Source organism: Nuphar pumila, chromosome 10 (genome assembly GCF_984573655.1).
Source record: "Nuphar pumila chromosome 10, dmNupPumi1.hap1.1, whole genome shotgun sequence".
In the NCBI taxonomy this organism is placed as follows: Eukaryota; Viridiplantae; Streptophyta; class Magnoliopsida; order Nymphaeales; family Nymphaeaceae; genus Nuphar; species Nuphar pumila.
This window is the reverse complement of record NC_143258.1, coordinates 85,290,798-85,314,238: the sequence shown is the minus strand read 5'-3', so window position 1 is coordinate 85,314,238 and position 23,441 is coordinate 85,290,798. Positions and strand designations below refer to the sequence as shown.

The 23,441-nt window shown below is 39.2% G+C and overlaps 2 protein-coding genes across 2 annotated transcripts in view; one reads left to right on the top strand and one right to left on the bottom strand.

The window, feature by feature from the left end:
- RST1 (ARM repeat superfamily protein) overlaps positions 1 to 6,997 on the top strand; it is a 77,594-nt gene extending 70,597 nt beyond the window's left edge. Inside the window, exons 19-25 of the mRNA XM_090018451.1 lie at positions 927 to 1,109; positions 2,592 to 3,503; positions 3,627 to 3,920; positions 4,184 to 4,840; positions 5,454 to 5,604; positions 5,678 to 5,802; positions 6,513 to 6,997. Coding sequence (XP_089874577.1) covers positions 927 to 1,109; positions 2,592 to 3,503; positions 3,627 to 3,920; positions 4,184 to 4,840; positions 5,454 to 5,604; positions 5,678 to 5,802; positions 6,513 to 6,875 — 2,685 coding nt within the window. The 3' untranslated portion in view covers positions 6,876 to 6,997. The remainder of the gene's footprint in view (positions 1 to 926; positions 1,110 to 2,591; positions 3,504 to 3,626; positions 3,921 to 4,183; positions 4,841 to 5,453; positions 5,605 to 5,677; positions 5,803 to 6,512) is intronic.
- An 82-nt stretch (positions 6,998 to 7,079) lies between these two features.
- Positions 7,080 to 15,785, bottom strand: LOC149827158 (L-tryptophan--pyruvate aminotransferase 1-like). The gene is made up of 5 exons (XM_090019186.1): positions 15,071 to 15,785; positions 10,087 to 10,393; positions 8,387 to 8,682; positions 7,765 to 8,066; positions 7,080 to 7,303 (listed from the first exon to the last, which is right to left on the bottom strand). The coding sequence occupies exons 1-5, from the start codon at positions 15,400 to 15,402 to the stop codon at positions 7,125 to 7,127; spliced, it is 1,416 nt and encodes a 471-aa protein (XP_089875312.1). The 5' UTR covers positions 15,403 to 15,785; the 3' UTR covers positions 7,080 to 7,124.
- Positions 15,786 to 23,441: the final 7,656 nt, after the last annotated feature.

The following is a 23,441-nucleotide window of genomic DNA, read 5'->3' as shown; positions in this document are numbered from 1 at the left end:
TGGTTTAGATTCTTAGAATACTCTTCCTCCTCAGTTCTCCCCATTCACATATGCAGCATGCTCTCTCTCTCTCTCTAGTCTGTGTGAGGGAGGAGCCCTGTTCAAACATTATGGTCATGGGTGAGTATGTGGATTTTGGGGTTTAGTGCAGGGCTGGGGTTTAGGCCTCCATCAAGATCATTTCTTCGAAAACAAAAGAGAAGATTGTTGCATATGTCTATGGTGATAAGGCTGACATATGGGATAGTGCATTTTTTTGCCGCTTATATTTATGGTGGATCTGCTGTTCATTTCCTGTTCACCCTCTACTTTAGTTATTTGCTAAGAAGGATAGTTGAAAATCCATTACCGGTCCTTACACATGTTTTCTATACCTTGTGTCTACTGTTGGCTTTTCTCTCACTAAGATATTAACATTTTTGTAACCATCAATTTTGCTTTTCGAATTGTTAAAACTGTCTAAGGTTGTTTTCAGTGAATTTCACCAGGGTTTTTGCCAGTGATTGTGATTGGAGTACACAGGCCATGTTTAATTTGCTCACAAAAGAACTTAAAGAACTTCAATTTTCCTTCTTTTATGAAGGCGGTGTTTGGGGATTATTATATTAAACTGATCCTTGTAGCCTTAAGGGGCATAACACCTCGCCTCACTTTTTAGCTTTTCACAACACTGGTAAATACCCTGAAGATAGTGAGATAATGACATATCAATTTGACATTCATTAGTTTCGTTTCTAGTAATATTTATTTTCCTTTCAATAGTATTGGCTGCATTTAAAAAGAAAAAAACGTGATGATATTATTTTGTCGTAGCTGTAGTTTTGACATTTGACTAGTTTATCGTAAAGTTAGTCTTTGAGCTTGCATATTCATAAGGTACTTCTATAGTTTCCTCTCATCTTTGAAACGATGATTGTTCCTTTCAGATTTTACCTCCATCTGCCCATGCAGTGATTTCTAGTGCATCGAGGTTTTTACTAGGTTGGCTCTATCAGTTTGAGCATGAATCCAGACAATGGACGTCTGCAATTTCTTTGGGTGTTGTCTCAAGCTTTTTGCATGTAACAGACTCAAACTTGAGATTTGAAATTGCTGCTGGACTTCTTGAGGTATTCAATTGGCTGTAAGCTGGTTCTCCTTTTCTTTTTCTTATGTATAAAGTTTTATTATCCATCCTTGATTGATTTTTAGATGTTTGTCCTTCAGGGAATGGTGAGGTTTTTTTCCTACCATTTTTCTCATGTTTCTTAAAATTTGTCACCAATAATTGCTTTTTTCTTTTTCAATGGCGTGGACTGCTATGGTTAGGCATTTGGCTACATTTTGGTTCTATTACCAGTTGTGCACATACACTGTAAAGGTTGAGATTGAGACAAAGAAGGCTGAGAACCTAAATGTTAAATACATGATATTTTATGGCACGTGAGCAACTTCATTTACCTTTCTTATGTGCATGATGAGATGTATGATGTTGTAAATGGAGCCATGCAGATGAGGAACGAGTGTACATGAAATAGCAGCTACAAAACCCTATTATTTTTATCAACCACATTCTATGTAACACGAACACCTTCATGCCTTCTTAAGTATATAAACCATAGTCACTGATATTTTGAAAATATCGTGATAATTTCCCTAGAATTTCAAAAAACATATTTTTTATATGTTTTAAGTATCTTTTTTTATTTCTTTTATATTTTTAAAGCTTTTCTAATTTCTTCTTTTTATTTTTGTAAGAAAAATAATATAGAACCTATTATTTATTATCTTTTTTATTATTCATTATATATTTCAAAATTTAAAATTTCCCAAGATTTTTCTGAGAAAAACAACTTTTTGAAAAAAAAAACTCTTGAGAAATTGCTGAGGATGATACTGGTGACTATGATATAAACACACCTTTGTGTCTTTCTGAACCATAGTCACAAATATTAGTGATATTTTCAAAATATCGTGATGTTATTGCTGTATTTTCAGCAAACATTATTATAGGTAAAATATAGCAATATTTTGTAAATATCACCAATTTGATAATAGTGTGATATTATCGTGATATTATCAATTGTTGTTACTGTTTTTATTTATTTTCTACATCTTAAATGTGTTTATCTTCTTTATTTTGAATTTTTTACTTATTTATTTTATTATATATGTATTTTATTATCTAAACATGATATTTTCTTACTTAACAGAAAAAATCTGGATTAGTCTCATAAGCACAACTAAAGCTCATGCACTATCTGCTTCTATTTCATGCTGCCTTTAGTTCCTATATTTGTTTGACCTTCCCTACCCTCTGTAAGTTTAAACTCTCTCTCTCTCTCTATCTCTCTATCTATCTATCTATATATATATATATATATATATATATATATATATATATATATACTAGTACAAAACCTGTGCAAATGCACGGGAGCACTCTATATATATTGTGTTAAAATGATTGCCCACAGTACACATGAAACCCTGCAAAAACAGCAAAGAAGGCACATGACAGATTACAGTTATCTTCTCAGTAATAAGTTGTGTATATTTGCATTTTTAGTACACATTTTTATCCTATTTTCTCTTTTTTTTTCTTTGTTCAGGTTATGCTTAACAGCAAGAGCAATCTTGTCAAAGGTTCGTGCGGTTTGGGCTTGGGTCTTACTTGCAAAGATCTTTTTACACGGCCAGAAAATAGTGAAGCTTTTATTCCTAATGAAGGATCTCATAAGCTGATGCAGGCAGAATTGCTTGGCAAGTTAGTAAGAGGCTTGTCAACATTGATCATTCAGATGTGTAATTTTTCATCTGATTCTCTGGAGAGACTCTGCAACTTCATCCCGCGGGGTACGGTTGGTGTACCTAAAGTACATGAAACCACTATTTTGGGAAACCAGAGCTCTGAGGGTTCTCTTGAAGATACATGGGGCATTGCTGGGCTTGCAATGGGATTAGGATATTCTGTAACTGCTTTACATAGAGCCGGTTCTCATGATGTCGTGCTAGATATAAAGAATATGCTGATATCTTGGATCCTAGATGATACATATATAAACGCCCCTCGTAAGCCTTCTATTGACAACAGCATGCCCAAGACAGCATTATCTATAGGTGCATGTCTTGTGTTGCCTATAACACTAGTCGTTTTCCAGAAAGCAGAGCTCTTGGAAGATGAAGAGGAAGTACAATTTATAATTAATGGCTATCATTCCCTTATTTCTCGGCTTCTTGACTTGAAAAGCTTTAGTGCTTCCCAGCAAAGTTTATTGATGGCTTCTTGTATTGGTGCTGGTGGCCTTATTTCTAGCATTTTGAGTGAAGGAGTTTACCCAGTGAAGGTTGAGAGTATAGAAAGTTTAATGGAACTGATGAGAAGTACTTATACTGAAGCATACCCTCCATTAGTTTGCTTGGGTGGTATGGTTGGGGTAGTTAATACAATGGGTGCTGCTGCAGGTTTTCTCTTTCAAACGTCTTATCAGCGCTCTTCTTTGCAAAGGATTTACCGATCAAAGGTGGTGTTCTGTTTCTTTTTTTCCTTGTTTTGAAAGTTCCTTTTCAGTGGAAGTACCAAAAGCATGCAGTCATTTGTAAAAGTTCTTTAAAATGCCATACTCTAAAATTTTGATACTGTTCAGGAATCATCTTATATCAGAGAGCCAATACTTACAAGTTCCCTATGTGAATCACTCTGTACATCATTGGTGCAAGAAATGTTTCTGGTTGTTCAGGATCCAAAAGACCAAAAATTGCAAAGCTATTCTGCATGGGCACTATCACTTCTTAGACACAAATTGGTGTCAAAAGACATTCTGGCAGACACTACTGGTTATGGCTTCTCTGTTCAGTCAAACCTGCCTTCACAAAGCTTTGCTGAAGATAGTACAGTTTTTCGACTCTCATTGTGGCTTATGGAACTTGATTTCTCTAAGGTTGGACGGTAATTCTGTAGATTTGTGTTTTTAGGAGCTCTTTTATTCAGAGACATAATCTTGGTTTGGTCCTTTATTGATTGCAAGAAATTCACATTTGATAATCTCAGTTTGGTAGATAATGATGCCTTATTGGTGTCATCATGCTTCAGGGCTTGTCCAATATTGTTTGGAATCTCACAGGGCCTGTATGTGATATTGAAAATAATTCAGTTTTTTAATCTTCATAATGTTTATGAATTCTTCTATAATTCTTGTTTCAGGTTGGTATCTGTACGACTATTACAACGATCGCAACAGTTTTCAGGTGCCTTGCACATTCTCCTAGGTTGCCTCCTTTGGACTGGGGAGCTATTGTCAAACGTTGCATGCGATTCCCAGTTTTCAAGAACCAGCCTTCTCATCAAGATGTAGATGGGACAACCTTGAAAGAGGAGTGTGTGCTTTTTTCATTCATTCATGCTGAGCATGTCACTGCCCTCCTATGTTTCTTGGATGAAATCTCTGATCTATCCAGCTTTCGGCTTCTACAGCTACCCCTGCAGTGTATGTTATTGGTACATCTAATGGACATGATGAAAATCTTCTCAAGTGCTAGGAGACACAAGCTGTCGTCTGATATGGTTGAATTTTTCACCTCATCAGAATCTCCTTATCTTGATTATAGCCCACATCAAAAAAGTTCTCTGAGAATGTCATTCTGGAAGGGTCTGAACAAATGTCTTGCTATAGCACCTGATGATCCCATACGTTCTTCACTTAACATGGAGAATTTCATGCATTTTTTGTTTGGTTTGCTTCCTGAACTACCATATGGTGATGTTCCAGAAGTAGTGTTGCTTAACTTTGATCAGGAATGGTCAGAAGCTATGGAATGCTTAGCAAAGGTTCACAAAGGTTCAATTATGGGCATTCTTCAGGTGAATTATTCATATAATGTTTGTCTCAACTGTGGAGCTTTCTGTGTATGTTATCTAAATCTAGTAGTAAGTGGCACGGATCTAGGACCTATTCTTGTATTTGTGGAAAAGCCAGAATTGAAAAAAAAAAGAAACTGAAACTCTTTCGTAAGTTTTGGTGTCAAATAGAGTTTTATTCATATAACTGGACTAGCAAAGTAAGTAGTCATTTTGGGGTCAAACTGGATACTTGTTAGATATACATATGCGTCCGTGGAGAATATAAAAAAATAGTGAGCCTCAGCTCCTTGTTGTTTGAGGAAACCCTCCACTTCAATTGGTCTTTTTTCACGAACCATAAGTGAAAATGACATTGCCAGAACCAGAGGGGCAGGGTCCTTTGAGAATCATTACGAGGTGCCACTACAAGATGTTTTATTTTTCCATAAAAATGTGTTCTCTCAAGAAAGGCTAGAGAAGATATTGACCGTAAATGAGAGGATTGTTTAGGATTCGCATTCATATACATGAGAATTATACAAGAACAAGAATAATCTTTGATTTTCCTTTGAAAAAATGGAAATGGATTTCTTTGGAGTAATAAGTCATTTATTTTGTGATGTGACTTTTGCAGATTCAAGAAATGGATCAAGAACAAGGGGAAAGCTCATTCTCTGAAATAGCAAAAATGGTTATTGGAAGTGCTAGGCTTATAAAGATGGATCGACTGCCAGTGTCAGAGATGGGAATACTGAAAACTTATTTACTTTCTAAGGAATTAAATGGTGTGTCTTTAACAGAAACAATAGGATATCTGCATTAATCAGTGTAACTATGCTTATAACTGTGATTTGACAGATGCAGGTATGTGGATTATGCTCTTGGAAGCTGTTGCTGCATTGGGGCATGCTGATCTTGATGATAAACATAAGTGGCTTCTTGATGCAGTTGAGATCAGTTGCATATCCAGGCATCCTTCAGTGGTACATCGATGTTCCTAATCTTTTTCAAGCATTCATGGTTCAATGATGATCAATCTATAATCTTATGGGAATCAGTACAGAATTTACATGATATTGTTATGTACACATATTTATATATGTATATATACTATATAGTATGTATATATATTATATAGTATGTATATACATATGTATAGTATATATATAATATAAAATAGGTAATATGTATATATTACTATATAGTATGTATATACATATGTATAGTATATATATAATATATAATATGTAAAAATATGTATTTTTTGTTTCTTTGTTTTGTATTTTCTTGTTTTATTATTTTTTTGTATTACAACTAGTTGGACTAGCCATTAGACACTTCTAACGACTAGTTCATGCCTCCTGAGTTTTTCAGCATAGGAGCTGCTATACAAGCTTCAACTCCCTTCCTAGCTGGTGACTGAATTTTGGCTTGCTCTTTTCCTATATCCAAATATTCAATATTCTTTTGTTTATTTTCAACTATGGTTTGTTGAGATTTGGTTTCGAGAGAGAGAGAGAGAGTATCTATGGTTTATGTGAACCTTCTAAGGTTGTAAAGTCTATAAAACCTACTTATTAGTAGCAAACGTTATTAAGCCATGGAAGGTGCGTTTTCTTCTTTTTTTTTCTTTTCCTTTGCATGCAATGAAATAATTTCTGATCAAAATCTCAATATTGTTCTGACGCTGTAGGCATTGCGATTCTTGGGTATTTTATCAAGTTGTTGGAGCGAATATGTGCTGGTTCTTGTTTTGAATCCCATGTCAGTCTTGAGCAATTTGCCAGTTACCCTTCCTTCTCTGCTCTCAGCTAGTGCCTGGAACTCCATTGCAGCGTCTGTGGTCCAGAAGTTATGGGCATCAACTGAGCGACTGCACAGCTGGGCAACAAGGTACCAGCTAAGTGATGATAAGTTCGATTCAGGTGACATTGAGACAAGTGAAGATGAAATATGTAGTTTTCTCTTGCCGGTATTGCATCAAACTTGCTTTAATCTAAAAGAGCACTTGTCATTTGAGAAACAACTCAGGCTCGCTAACATGAGGATTATTTAATACTGATAAATGTACAAAAATGATTCTCTGATCAATTTTTCTACGGAGTATCCATGCTTTTATATGGTATCTCATGCAGTCACGAGTTAATGATGGTCACCAGAATCTTATTCCATTTTTTATATTTTCAAATTCCAAACGTAAGGTCTTTGCCTGGGAACTGGAGAGAGCACAAAAATAAAAAAATTGCCGCCCAGCATTATCATTTTAATATGAGGCATGATTGCCCATAGATTAAGAAAAGGTGCCTCAAAGTTTTGACATTCGTTCAATGAATAATTGGAAGGCCTCATCCCTATCCAGCATGCTTATTCTTACATACTTGGGATCTGCACCAAAATGCTTGCCGCTTCTTGCCAAGATCCCATTGGCCTTGAGATATGCTGCGCAATCATCGATCTCCCACTCACATTTAGCCCATGCAAATGCTGCAACACCACAAAAGAAACATATAAAAACAACGCACTAACCCGCGGGGGCTCCTCTCATGTGGTGCTAGGGGTGACTTGCGAATGTCACCAAGTTAACCGGACATCACAAGTTCAAAACCCTTTGGTGGCATCCCAAGGGTTTTACCAACCGGAGGCCAGCCAATATGGGGTCGGTAATGGGGGTGGGTGGGGGGTTATCCAAAACAAAAAGCGCACAAATATCGGGTTGAAATCACATTGAAAATGCAATGGTTTCAATAATAGGCATTTTTTTTGCAAAAAATCGCATTGTTTTTGGCAAAATATAATGTTAAGATTGATATTTTCAAATATCATAGAGGTTGTGAGAAGTTGTCTCCAATGAAGTCAGTCCCATCATCAGCAATCTTCCAGTTCAGGTTGCTTCATCTTGCAAAATGTATTTGGGGGTACTTTGGAAACTAAACCATTTTACTAACCTGGATAAGATGAGCTCTCCTCACCAAAGAAGTTGCAGAATTCTAAAGGGAATTCTGGAAAGCTGAATCGGCCCCTGAATCTGACAGCATCCCTTAGTGCCTTCCACCTTTGGCTCATCAAATTTCTACTGTAATGGAAAAACTTCTCACTTTCTGGTGTGTTTTTCTGCTCATAGGCATCGGAAACTGTACCCAGGATTTTGGCTGTCCTGGTCTGTGAATCCTTGGAGACTCCAATGGTGCTAATCTCTATGAATTTTGTCATCTTTTTTGCCACTTCTTTGTCTTTCATCAAAGCCCACCTACCAGAAAGAAGCTCATTCATTTAAAACAAGATTTGAAACACAAGGATGTAGAAATCGCCTGAGTTATGCACCAATGTTACAGAAGCACAATCTGTTTAAAACTTGAAATTGATCAAAGCACTTTCAAGGATACTCATGCATCCAGAGTATTAAAGTTAATTCATTGCCTGTGATCCCTTCCTAAAAGAGAACTAGGAGAATCTATCTTGACAAGAAATGATCTATATGACACGATATAGGAAGCCAATCACAGCAGGAAGCATATGCAATAAGCGAAACAACAAACACAGTAGAAAGAGCTGTGGATAGTAAATTACCCAATCCTGGTTCCAGCATGTCCTGTGCTTTTTGAGGCTGTGAAAAGCATCACATCAGCGTCGACGGCGTAACTAATAGGAGTATACAGAGGCCAGTAGTAGGCGAGATCATAAATTGTCTTTCCATAATTTCCTTCAACTACCTCTTGCCTCTTAAAGCCATCAGGATTGTTGGGTGAAGTAACTAGCTCAATGTAAGGCCCACGTTCGCGCTGAGGGATTTCATTGAAAGCATATGCATCTCCAGCCCATTTGTAAATGCCTGATCTTAGGTAATCTGTCACCAATGGATATGACTGGTACAACATGTGAAAGAACAAGAACAATATCAATTAATTGTTCATCTTAAGGGCCTTTGTCACCTAAACAACATATATATGAAGTTAATCATCCATGTAAACATGCAATTTACAGATATATTTTGACAATTTTTTTTTGAAAGAACACGAAAATTTGTTAAAATGCTGCAAATGAAATAGTACAGAATCCTTTGCAGCTACTGTCACTAGGAGCTGTCAGTGTCAATTTTAAAGGCTCACAATGCAAAGAGACATTCATTTAAACAGCAGCAAGGAAGAGGAGTTCTCATATTGGTAGCTGGGAAAAGAACTTCCCGCTGTCTCTCTAGAACCAATCGGAACATAATGGTTGAGAATTTGTCTATAATGTCATCGTAGTTAATGACCAAAAAAGTCCACTGTTAACCCAAATATTCCCTCTAAAACAACCAAATTAACCTTAAATAAGTGGGCAAGATACCATTGTGTTGTTTATTTACTAATTTGATTTCAATCTGTAAATAAAGATTATAAACTGGAGTAACCAGGTAGAAAATTCAATGCATTCCAAGGGTACCACACACACACGCGTAGGGGTAGGTAGGGATGGCAGTGGACCGGGGGAAAGCGCCGCCCCACCTCGCCCCGTTTGGACCGGGGATGAAGGGTATGAAATGGGGATGGAGGCGGGGACGAAGGTTAAAATCCATCCCCGTCCGGGGGTGGAGGCGGGGATGGACGTGCACTTTTCCCCGCCCCGCCCCGTCCCCGCCACGATCCCCGCCACATCCCCGCCTCATCCCCTTTTCCCCGCAATATCCCTGCCCCGCCCCGCCTCATCCCCATTTGAACCGGGGATGAAGGCGGGGGTGGAGGATAAAATCCATCCCCGCCAGGGAGGCGGGGCGGGGGTGGAAACCTTGTCCCCCGCCCCGCCCCACTGCCATCCCTAGGGGTAGGGATGTAAGTGATACAGGTTTGGATCGGATATCTAGATCCATTTCATCATTCTCTGAACCCTAATTCCATCAGACAATCAACATCTGGGTTATATCTGATCGGAATCCAACCGGGTTTACTTCCTGGTCCAGTTCAGGGACAGAACAGCCCCCTGGTCCAACCAATCAACAACCCAAACAGCACACCATGTGCCCCACATGGCTGATACCATGCGGGTCCCACGGCATACCTACTGATTGGTCCAGCAAAATTGTTTCACATTCCAGGGTCCCCCCACAAGTACCTGAGCCGCCGAGCCCGTGCACATGCCTACCACACACACCCTAATCAATGAAACCATTTCCATGTAACATGCAGACGAGCACCTCCCTGCTACTCCATAAAATAAAGCAGAAACGAAACCGAAAAACAATAAACAATGCAGCAAAACATAAACAGCAGGAGAGAGAGAGAGAGACTGACCGAGTAAAAGGGAGCAGCAGAGACGACGCTGACGGGTTCGGCGGAGTCGGAAGGGGACAGAGCGTACAGTGCGGCCTGGAAGAGCTGTGTGGAGCCCGTGCCCACGACGATGTAGCGGTCCCTTGTCTGGGCGTTGCCGACCAGGCGGTGCAGGCGTCGGACCTCATCCTCGAGGGAGGGTTCGAGGAACCAGCAGACGCTGTTGGGGTTGTTGGAGAAATAGCTCATAGACTGCCACCCCGGTATGACCGTCGCGCTCCGCTCCCCCACCCTCTTCCACAACTCCTCGAACATCCTCGGGTCCCCACTGCGTTCCACCCCCACAATACATAGTGAATTAATTAATTAAGAGAGAGAGAGAGAGAGAGAGAGAGAGAGAGAGAGAGAGAGAGAGAGAGCAATGTTGATGTTTTGATGAGGCACTCTGATGCATGACAAAAGGATGTTCTATGTGACGAATCGTGTCAGGAAATGGGACTTAAAGGATGTTCTATGTGAAGAATCGTGTCAGGAAATGGGACTTACAGGAACTAACACTAGTGGGACAGCTGGGGGGCCGCGCCCCCATGTGCCCTACGCAAACATCGGACGTACAGGACGCCTGGAATACAGTGTTCCGTGCATCCAGCGGGATACTATTTACTTATTTAGACGTCCTGAGGTGTTCCACCCCTCCCCTAGAGCAGTGGCATTCGGAACACTTGAGACAAAAACCCCAACAATAAAAAGAACACTTGAGACAAAAACTTGACTTGTTCATAACACCTTTGTGTCCGGCCAGCAGTGTCTACGCAAAACTGTTCTACACAGTTCTGTCCACGCAATCAGACGCTGAATTAGATGATCCCAGATCTCAAATCTGAGGATCTGAGGTGGCAGGGGCTTGCTGATGTGGTGTAGGCCCCATGACAAAATCTGAGGAGGGATTCAAACATATGGGTTGAAATGGGTCAGATCCAATTCAGATCTTGACTGAACTAGCACTTGCACCAACGACGTTGTGTCACTGGATTCGGTTTGAATCTTGATTCAACTCCAAACACATTGGTAGGGTTGTGGACAGCAAAAATGGGTTAACTATACAGGCTTTCCTATATCATATATAAAATGGGTCGGGTCAGACTAGGTTCCAACCTGAAACCGACCTTATTTATTTGTCCGATCCAACCCACATTCGACTGATTCCAGCATTGACTGCTCCAAATCCGACCTGCTTATAAAACGGACTCTTACTTTCGCTCGAGTTCGAACCAGATAAAGATCCAAACCAATTACAACCCTAGAGTCCACCCCCTAACGACATCACCACAAAAACTCTACTGTGCACTTTCAAAATGAAATCCCACTTCACTAAACTCTTTCCAAGTCATCATAGAAAATAAGATAATATGATCTCAGCGAGACCACTTTCATCCATCATGATTCATAACAGCTTAGATATCTGGAAAAAGTAAAAGAATAATAAAATAATCATCCAAAAGGTTTACTACCAGACCAAAGCCACTTTAAATCATAATTATCGTTGTACACATTTTAAAGATAATAAAATATAAGAAAATACATAACCAACCAAGTGTATGTTTGATGTGAATGCACAAGAATCATTGCACATGTATTTCTTTATTCAATAGAATATGCAATCAGCTAGTGCACGTTAATATGTTCCTCAGACATAATTTAAAAAAAATAATAAAAAACAAAACTCAGTGCTTAGATGCACTACACTTGAGATCGGGTCAGATGCAGAGAACTGCCACATGCTTCAAATATTTTAATATGAAGCATATGAGATTCCATGAAAACATCAAGCATTTGACCTTCTTTCAAAAGAATAAAAGGTGTACTAGGTAGAGAGAGAGAAACAGAGAGGATTCATTTGGTTACTGTAATAAAACTAAAATAAACAATGTGGCGAACATTTCCTTAAAAAAATTAAGGCCTTGTGGATCCATGAATACTTTTGGAGGCATATATAAAGTTTTCTGTGATAAATGCTAGGAATGGTGGGAGTGACTAAAGTGGATGCTGCAGCTCTTTTGTCACTTTTTAGTCCACATGATTGGGATGCCCCACATTAGGCACAATCCGGCCATGGAGAAGTCGGTTTGTGCACGTCAATTTGTGGAAATGATAGTAGGCCAAAAATCATGGTGAATATGTAGTGGAGATGGTGGAAATCAGGTCTAGTGTGGGGGGACGAACAGGATCTCCTGACAACTCCATGCTAATTTATGGACACTGTGCAACAGGTGGGTTTGGGGCACTTGGGCAGCCCATGCCGAGCCTTGTCAGACCTAGCTAAGTTAAGGCCAAGTCTGATATCCATTTTCTAAGTCAGACCCATATGACAAAATTACTCCATGAGACATCTACTGTCTACCCCCTGTTATCTTTGCCTTTCAAGTAGGAACAAAATAAAACAGCTGCAGTGCAGCAAAATTCATCATGAAGAGAAACACAAAATAGCCAGATTTAATGAAATCAAATCATCATCATCATCATCATCATCATCATCATCATCATCATCATCGTGCATTGTCACAACTATATGGGGCCTGCAGATGCCCTGGAATGAAGGGAATTGGTAAAACTGGTTAAAGTTCAAACTTAGTGATAAGACAGAAAATAATGACTTAAATGAGGCCCAAAACTCATCCAAGCTCCACCAAAAGAACCGCATCAAAACAAGGAGTAACCTAAATGTAGCAAGGTGACTCTATCCAATCCAATCAATAAACATATACAAAGATCAAAACAATCCTAATACAAGATTCCCTCACTTGTAAAAGCAGTTAACCCCTCTTGTAAAAATAGGGATTTTGGATTTTGTTTGCAATGTTATCTAACTGTATATAAGATAGCACTTTTTAGATAAGACCAACTTTTTTTCACAGAGATAAGCTTGGAAATTTCCCATTTAATGCTTGAGGATAAGTTTAACTGACAATTTTCACTCGTTATCCAAATCACTATCAACCGCAGTATGCTAATCTCAGCACCGCACACGTTTACTCCTTTTCTAGAAGACCAATCAATGCCGGTACTTTTGTTTCCAGGAATTTACAGAAATCCCAACTACTAATATCATTGAAAAACAGGGAAAAGCTTAGTAGGGCAAACAGGATCTAAGAACCTCATTCCTCAAAAGAACTTGTAAAATCCTGGATTTTCAGCACTCCTACTAATGACTCGAGCTGCACAGATCCATGGAAGTCCAAGGCCAGTTTTTTGGTTGACTTGGTCCAAGAAAGACTCGCCAGGTCAACCAGGCAATTTCTGGGGCAAATCAAGATATTTGACCAGTCAAAGTGACAAACCACTCTCACCTCTAATCAAGGTAAGACTAAGACAAGTCAACCAAGTTCTGAGCCGACCCTTGAGAGACTTGACACATTGACCAAGCTGACCCAGTCTAGGTCCAGTGACCAATGACTTCTACTAAGTTCTAAGCTTGGTTCAGTAAAACAGAAGCAAAATAGCACCCCTCTCAAAGTGTGACACACATATCAAGAAGTTTGCACGGCAACATTCAACAAGACATACCCTTTGTACAATATTCGCCCATCGCGTGAAACGAGACAAAGTTCATGAAATCCCACACCAGGATGCGTGACCAAGTTCACGAACTTTGGTAGCAGCAACATTGAACTTCACAAATTTAGTCACATTTCCCACGGCACCTAAACCTTGCAGCTTTCCATTTTAGAATTCAAAATGCCATGAACATCTTCACACTACCCCTAATAAAAATCCTTCTTAAAATGGCAGTGTAAGAACACAGTACGCTTAATCTGCACTTGTTAGCATGCATTAATTAGTCCCCAATTAAGAGGTTTTTAACTATAAATAACCTGCTTCCTTAAAAAAAAAAGAATACTATAAATAACCTGTATTTGAATCAAACTTACAAACAACTTCTAAAAGCAAACTGTCATTAACTTGTGATGAGAAATACTTAATCCCTTGCCTGTCAACTATTACACAAGTAGGGACCACACTACTTAAGTCTCAAGCTCCAGTAGGAAACCAAGACAGCAATATTAACAAACCAAGTACATAGAATATGGAGCAATGTTCCCGGAAGAACAGGATCCGGTCCAGTTACACTACCAATTTGACACCAACATGCCCACAACAAACCAACCATTTTCGGATATGGATCCGAATTTGGATCCATAGGTCATGCCAGGATCCATATCAATTCTATTCTAATAGGGTTTCCTCAGGACCTGAGGTAGTGGAAACCACTTTATGTGCAATTATTTGCACAGATTCTGAAATAGGATTTGATGTATAACGTCCCCCCATTTGCATGCGTAAGGATCAGGTACGTCTCTGACATCGAAGCTCGTGCATCCCCTTAGGTCCAATCGGACCTTGTTGCAATCAGTCAGACAAACCAACCCATCACACTCTCATGATCCAATTGGATCTGAATCCAGTCCAGGTGAAATTAAATCCATTAACCTCGCCACAACAGGAATCAGTGAATCCACATCCAACACTCAAAATTAACATGGTTGGCCTACTAAGAACATGGCTCTTGGGTAACTCAGACGAGCTCTTCGTCTGGACATCTGCCCTATTTGACAACATTTCTTACAGAGATAAGACAACCAAATACAAGAAATCGTGACCGTCGGATCTCCAAGATCCGATAGTCTAGATTGGTAAACTCTTTGTGGGTGCCCATCTGCCGCACCATGCACCCTCAGCTTCAAGCGTCAGGCTGGAACTTAGCCCTCATGCAGGCCATCTGAGCACCCTCTTCATGAGACCAGAAGATGACAGCACACAGAACCGACCTTGAAGATTCTACGGCCAGCATCACAGGCTCATGCAAGGTATAAAGGTGCCATGCTCATGCAACCACAGTCCAGTTTTCACAAGATTTCTCTTGAGAAAATGATCAACCAAAACAAAACAAGATGGAAACACCCATGTGTGTGAGAGAGAGAGAGAGAGAGAGAGAGAGAGAGCTCACTGATCCAGATTGATGACTGCATCAGAAGGGAGCTTCACGGTAGAGGTTGAAACAGAGCCGCTGCTGTTGCAAGAAGACACCTGCTCGGCTCTGCAAATCTTTCCACGCTCTCCTTCCGGAGCACCATCGCTCCCTTGGAGGCATATCTGATTAGCCACCATCCCCCCTTTCTCTTCCCCCCTCATATGACTCCTTTCATACACCAAACTCGTCAAGAGAGCAACATTCATCATCAGAGAAAGGCACACTAGATACCTACCACCCATGATGACCATCTTTCCCTTGTGACCACAAACTCCCAGATACCAACCCTTTCCACCACTCCCCATCATGTTAAACCCTCTGCCCCGTGATTCTCTGAGTTGAAAGATGCAGAGTCTCCAAATTTATCACCACCCGTGTGGTGCCTTCAAATTTAACACCACCAACTTGATTTTTTTGAATACAGAGATTGTCAGGAGATCCTCTTTCTATGTATGCAATGCAATTTTTGAATACCCACCTCCAAATTTAAGCAGAACCCCTGACACCTTGGATTAATACGACATAAATGGTGGTAAGGATATGTACAAAAGGCCCTGCCTTTGTTAGCTCATGCGCATCACGTTGCAGAGGGGCCATAGGCATCTGGCACCCTCTTGCATAGACAACTCAGAAAATGCCCAATACGTTTCTAATGGAGAGTATCTCGAAAACCCATCTTTTTCTTCCCCTGCTCCCCCATCTTTTTCTTCCCCTGCTCCCCCCTCTTTAGCTTGCCTCTCTCTCTCTCTCTCTCTCTCTCTCTCTCTCTCTCTATGTTCAGAAACTGAACTATTGGAGTGCTGTTTTCTGGCTTTTAAAACAACAAAAAAGGCTGGAGGCAACTACTTTTCATCAACGCCCCCACACAGTCATGAACTAGATCATAATTCCTAACCTTTTGGGATGTGAGCTGCGTTGCTTTTTAAAGTGAACTGCCCAAAATAGGTGTGACACACTAATCTTTCCCCTCAGGCTTCCAACACTGGCTGAGTTGGCTCAGTTTGTTGGGCAGAAGAGCCTTCTGCAGTACCAAGAATCTGAATTTTTTTCTGGGTTCAATTAGAGACCTGTTTGTTTGAAATACTAAAGGAATGGACTAGAGAAGCATGGACATCACCTCGGTGTCTTACTCTGCCTAAATGAATCTAACTTTTGTATCCCTAGGTTCTCAAGGTATACACATGAATAAGTAGTATTCTACAGGATTTCAAAATAATTAAAAATTTTATTTAACTTTTGTGAAAATATTTTTATTCTAAGAATTGTAACCTTTCGGTGCTTGACTATGGAAGGTCACAAGCCAAAAGACATGACTCTAAATGCAACTGTTAAGTTTTATCAATATCTTCAAAATCTCTATCCCAATAAATCCACCACAATGAACTATATATAAGAACAACAAAAATTCAAACTTCGCACAAGTTCAAGTCTTTCCCCAGATTGAAAATTATTACTTCTAGATATCGGCAAAATATAGCACTTATCAAATCACCAAAAAGACCCCAAATTAACGAACCAAACGATAGACTCAATTTCCATAAAGCAAAACAATTATTTTCCTGAACTTATAAATTTCTGTCGCACAAATCTCCCCACAATAAACAACAGCAAAACCCAAAAACAATTTCACAACCAGATCACCAGAAATCCCATAACTTCATTCCCTACTGCCCTCCTTAAACCCCTAAGCCTCCAAAGAACCACCCAACAGCCCCAAAACCCTGTTTTTTTCACTCCGTCACTCAAATTCACACCAAAATCACGAAAAACTTCGCGAAATGGAATCACGATCTCAAGATTTGGAATTCCAAGAGGAAGAAAGAAAGAAACGGAAATGGTGAGGCTCGATAGAGGTTTCCGATGCTTAAATTGATCGCCCCCCTTCGCTCTCAAGCCCCATCATCAAATTTAATTTCAAAGAAAGAAAAAAAAAAACTCTCTCTCCCTCTCGCTGGCCCACCGACGCCCTCTGATGACGCCCCACTTGGCTTCCCACTATTCCCGCCGCTGCTCCCTCACGAAGGACCAGCTCCACCTCGTGCATCCTGCGTGCCATGATGACATGGCGAGCTGCCATTGCCCATAACAATTGGCCCTCATCACCCCCTATCCACAATCCCGACGTCGCCCTCATTTTTCACATATGACTCTGTGACGCTATCTTGGCTTTCAACTTTGTGGCAAATGGAAGAATTGATCACAATGATTAAGAAAGTCTAATTTTTCTAAACCGAATTTGATAAGTTTTTCAAAATGCTTTATAATTTCTACAATTTTCTCATGTTCAAAATTATAAATATTTATTTAAATTTTTTTATCTTTTGTAGATGCATACTTTCTAATTCTCAAATATGTGTATTTTTTTGCATAACCGTCTCCGTTCTTAGATTTGTATTTCTCTAATTCGATATCGAAAAGTTGTATTTTTATAGTTATTGAAAAGCTGAGACACAAAACACATTTTTTGAAAGATAGACTCTTTGTATAAAACTGATTTTAGAACTAAAAAACAAGAACTCTAAAAAGGTTTTTGGCTCTTACTCAAAACATAAAAATTATAGGCATGTGTCCCAACTTTCTAGAGACTATAAAAACATAGGTTTTCGATGTTGGATAAGAGAGATACAAATCTGAGATCATAGACTATTCTATAATATATATATATATATATATATAATTTTTTTTCTAAATATATATGATTTTCCTCCTATATATATGTATGTGGAGTTCCTTCTATATATGTAATTTTTTTTCTTATATATGTGGAGTTCTTTTTATACATGCATTTTTTCTCCTAAATATATGATTTTCTCTTAAATATGCAGTTTTCTTTTAAATATATGCACAGTTTCTCCTATACATACAATTTTTTCCTAAATATATGTGGAGTTTCACCTATATATAGATTTTTTTTCTTAAACATGTAATTTTTTCTTAAATACATGTGATTTTCTAAGTTTAACAGGATATTCATACCTATTTTTATGTAAACTTTTGAGGTATATGCGAACTTAGTCAGATATTTGCGAAGTTTTGAGGTTTGTATGTAGACTTCTTCATCCTTGCTTATATTAAATAGCCTACTCTATCGATTATGTTTATTTTCAACTATTCATCAAATCAAGGTGATCTTAGTTGCGTTGAAAAGCTAACATATTGATCTATCTTTTTTCATTTGTTGTTTTTCTAGATTTCCGATGCAGGTGCTTAGAAAATTTCATAGAACAGATAGAAAAAGTGCAGCAATGCTTGTTCATCTCTTATTTTAGAAACGCTATTGAGACTGAATCTCAGTGCTTGTTCATCATTTTTCAGCGAATCAGGTGTCATTGAAAATGTATTTTTGTCTAGCTTTTATTTTTTATTTTTTTTTCTAAAATCCTTTATTTTATTAGTCGAAACATCTTCTGAAGATATATTGTTCGATTGTTTCAGTTTACAGAGTATGTTTCTATCCTGGTTTGAAACTAAAAAATGAGAACCCTAGATGAGTTTTTGGTTTTGACTCAAAATATGAAAGCTATAGTCCTGCATCTCAACTTTTCAACGACTATAAAAACACAAGTTTTTAACGTCGGATAAGAGAGATACAAATATAAGAAAAAAGACTATTCTACAAAAAATAGTTACATATTTAAGAAAAAGTTCGCATATATAAAAAGTTTGCATGTGCAAATGATAAGAAGGTCATTTTAAATTTAGATATTTGTAATTTTGGACATTAGAAAATAGAAAATGATTGTGTTGTAGGGCTAATTTGATCACTTCTTTTGGTTCATAAGTATTTTATTAAAAAATGTCTTCATTTTGACGGTGCCATGTGCTTTTCGTCAAGTTATATGTCAAATCATTACTCATTCATGTTCTGACATCCTCACCGTTCATTGATTTTATCACCATCTTCGTCAGCACAATTAGTGGGGATGGATCAGGTGATCTGCCAAATCACTACTCATTTATATTCTCACATCCTCACCGTTAATTGGTTTCACTGCTACCTTAGCTTGCACAATTAGTGAGACCCACTATAAAAGTACTAGCAGCATCATTAGCAGTCGTCATGACAACGGCCAATCATGACCATAGTGGATGGTGGTGAAGATGTCAATAACGATCGGTGGTTTGGCATATCATCTTTTTTACTATGAATTGATGACGATGTGTAGGAAAACATATATGGTACCTTCCTTGGCATGGATAGAATTTAAAAGGTTAGGCAGTGTTTGGATACCTAATATCTCTATTGTGCATGTCAAGTCTAACATGGGGTCCATGTCGGGACAAGAGGTAAAACAAACATGGAGTCTCATATTCACCCAAAAATGAGGATTTGATATTAGGGATGAAAACAGTTCAGATCTGGAACAGATAAATACATGAAAATTCATATCAGAATCTATTGGGTTGGGTACTGGGTCCGCCCATGATGGGAGAGATCTGAACCCAGCCCACCATTTGAGGAGGGGGCGGTTTGGAAACCGCCCACCTCCCCATCTTCTCATCTCTCTCATTTGCGTAAAAGTAGAGAGACACACAGAGTGAAAGTGGGGACTGTGTAGGTGCTTAAAAGAGAGCCCATCAGAGAAGAAGAAACAGTGTGCACAATGAAAAGAAAGAAGAAGAAGACGATGATGATTGAACATCGTGGGCATTTGGACTTGTGGAATCATCGTTCTCTCCAAGTGGGGGCACGCATCCGTTGAGCAAAATCAGCATCAAAGATCTATTTTTCCGCTTCTGCTTCAACAAAAAGGTATGTTTCGTATCCTTCATTGGTATTAGAGCCATCATTTTTTGGATGCCATTTTTGCTTGCGGATATATCCCTGTTTGCACGTGGTCAGGACCATTTTACGTTCATGGGGATGCACGTTGTGGGGCCGCTATAAGGTCTGTCCGAAATCCCGACCTTGAAACTCCTGTTTGATGTGGTAGGGTTGCAGACCTTCGTTGGGGCGGGCCACTGCAGCCGCAAGCCCAGCGACTAGGTCGCTTACCTGGGTTGCTGCGGCGCAGGCCCAACTTTGGGCCAGGTCGTGCGGCACAAGCCGCAGGCTAAGCCCCGGCCCTACGGCACAGGCCGCAGGCCAAGTCCCGGCCCTGCGGCACAGGTCGCAGCCCTTGCTCCCGACTCTGTGGCACAGGCCGCAGACCTTGTCTCAGGCCCTGCGACACAGGCCGCAGGCCTAGCCCCTGGCCCTGCGGCACAGGTTGCAGGCCTGGCTTCCTAGCCACGGGCCAGGGTATTGCGATAGGGCCAAAAAAAATTTTTAGGGGCCGAACCCTAGCATGGCAAGGGTCAATGTGGGTCGAGGCCAAAGGCCAGCGGCGGGAGTCGTATATTTTTTTGGTTGAGCCACTACTAGGCTGGGGATACCCGGATCCAATTTTTAATTATAATATTTTATTTTTTTAATATGGATGAATGTGATATGATCATATTGATTATACGAGGAATTTGAAGTACTTTGAAAGTGCTTACTCCATGTGTAAATATCCTATTTATACAGTCATAATACAGTTTAGGTAAATATAATTATCTTAGGAAAAGTGAGAGATGATTGTGAACATAGTGAGCTTTCGATTGCACACCCTGTGAAAAATTATATGTTAGCTAATCGTGTGATTATGACTGCATATAGATATGCTAATGATTAGATCATAACATGCATAAATAACATTGTTGCGCATTTTTTATTTTTAAAAGGACATGGTTGCACCAAGTAAATCCATAATAGACTTGACACAGATTGAGAAACTAAACGATGATAACTATGATATATGTCATATAAAGATTCAATTTACACTGGAGGAGGTTGAGGCCTTGGAAGCTCTCAACCATACTATGGAACGACTTGAAATTGGTAATAGGGCATAATCTCATAGGACATGGAGACCTATGAAAAATGGAAGCGCATGAATACTGTTGCGCATGTCACCATGCTATGTTCTATGCAGAATGACATCATGTGCCAATTTGAGCATTATAAGACTGCTCAACAGATGTAGATGACCCTTAAAGATAAGTTTGGGAGAACATCAACCACAAAGCTTAGAAGGCTGACCATCAGGTTCGATTCCTACAGGAAGTATCCTCAACACACTATGAGCCAACATCTCAGGATATGACAAATATGATAAGAGAGCTCAATAGTGCAGGACATACCCTTACAGATGAACAACAGGTTCAGGTTGTGATTCGCTCTCTGCCACACAGTTGGGAGCATATAAAAATTAATATGACTCATAACGAGAGTATTAAGACTTTTGATGACACTATCCGTCATGTAGAGCTAGAAAATGACCGCCTTGAAGCGGCTCAACAATTTGGCATGAGGGCATATGTGACAGAAAGCTCGAAGAAGCCAAAATCTTTTAAGAAGAAATTTTATGGACAAAGGAAGTTCAATAAGGGACAAGACAAAGAGAAAGAAAAGAAGCCTTATCAGCGCTCTTGGAAGCGTGGCAGTAAGAAAAATAAGGCAAATGCAAAATGTTTTAAGTGTGGCAATTTGGGTCACTATGCTTGTGAATGTCATGGCTATGTGTTCTTGATGAACAATGGTGCTATATCTTGGGGTAACAAGAAGCAGACATGTGTAGTCTTGTCCACAATGGAAGCTAAATTTGTTGCAGGCTCGTTCGCAGTGTAGGAATGTGTTTGGTTAAGAAGATTCATCAAACATTTGGGACTCATTTCTGAAGCAAAACTGTCAGTGACTTTATTCTATGATAATCAAGCGGCAATTGCGTTTGCTAAGGATCCCAAGTTTCACAATAGAACCAAACATATAGACACGAGATGCAAGTATATGTGCGACATTGTATCTAAAGGCAATGTTGCCTTGGCATATGTTAATACCCAAGATATGGTGGCAGATCCATTTACTAAGTCGATTAATAGAAATTCTTATGTTAAGCACGTAAAATCTATGGGTATTTGTAAGATTTGATATGTCAATGTTATTCATATTTCTTTCTATGATTATTGTATGGCATGTTGTACATCTATATGAGTATGCTATCAGGTTTGAGATAAATCTTCTCACACGGATTTATCGTCTCACACGCTGCTTGTGGGTGGGCTGACATGAAATGTAACAAAATTCTGGGTTGCTGAATTAATAAGCATGTCAGATTTTGGGGATATCATGTGATAATAACTCAAAAGAGTGAGAGTACAATGAGTTATGATATTTGCCATATATACGTATATGGGATACATCGGCCTAACTGGGTTAGGATGAGGTCTCGTGAATATTTAACTATATAGAGAGACCGACCATGCTATTTAAATGTCAAGGGTAAACTGGTTGACCAGATCTGAGGACTTGGATAGATTGCATGAGAATGTGCATCCTGTGGGACTCAAGTTGGTTTCTTGGGGAGGAACTGAACTAGTATAGATCTGTACGACAGAGAATCAATGGTGTATGCATACACTCACTGGAGTGAGATAGTCTTGCCGTAATACGTGAGTCATACCACGTATGTCGCACTATAACTATAAGTCAACCACAAAAGAAAATAAAGAATGATCCCTGCTTCTTTATTGTGTGAGTCCTTGATATATATATATATATATATATATATATATATATATATATTGGTGTTCTTATTGACTTTTGACTTTTGACCTTATTTTAAGAAGAAAGATCAGTATTGCTACTTTAGCATGATGCTTAAGGCCATGTCTGATTCGGTCTAAAAGTACATGTCTGAGAAAGCAACTTATCTTGATTCAAAGAATGAGAGTTGGAAAGGAAGATCATTTGACATTTTCAAATTATGTACATGTTAAAAGCTAGCTTATTTTACCACATCCTCAGGATGTTGGGTTTATGATTAAACATGTGACATAATGAAAAAGGCTTTGTCTAGCATAGCTTAGCACTATAAAATGTGCAGAGAGATTCAGTATGCTAGAATGTGAAAAATGTATTTGATGTAGGACACAATGAGCTTCTTACCTGGCTTGTGCAGGTATACTTTATGTTATCTTATTATTTGCAAGTTTAGGTTATTATGTTACACTAACCGGTACATAATATGCCTCCACTCCCTAAGCTCACGGGTTGCATGGTCCATTTGCCAGTATGAATACTCGATGTTATTCACCATTTAAACACGTTTAGTGTTCCTTCTTCTTTGATCTCTTTCCATCATGTGCGAGTGGGAGAATGTTGGGTTGGGTACCGGGTCCGCCCATGATGGGCGAGATTCAGACCCGGCCCACCATTTGAGGACGGGGCGGTTTGGAAACCGCCCACCTCCCCATCTTCTCATCTCTCTCATTTGCGTAAAAGTAGAGAGACACACAGAGTGAAAGTGGGGACTGTGTAGGTGCT

What these genes read in the sequence shown, in the direction of transcription:
- LOC149827158 (XM_090019186.1), bottom strand. Translation starts at nt 15,402, where the DNA reads ATGATGGGGAGTGGTGGAAAGGGTTGGTATCTGGGAGTTTGTGGTCAC. An exon ending in CTGCTGCTCCCTTTTACTCG is followed by an intron (nt 8,683 to 10,086) that starts GTCAGTCTCTCT and finishes ATGTTGTACCAG; the next exon opens with TCATATCCATTGGTGACAGA. An exon ending in CATGCTGGAACCAGGATTGG is followed by an intron (nt 8,067 to 8,386) that starts GTAATTTACTAT and finishes TCTTTCTGGTAG; the next exon opens with GTGGGCTTTGATGAAAGACA.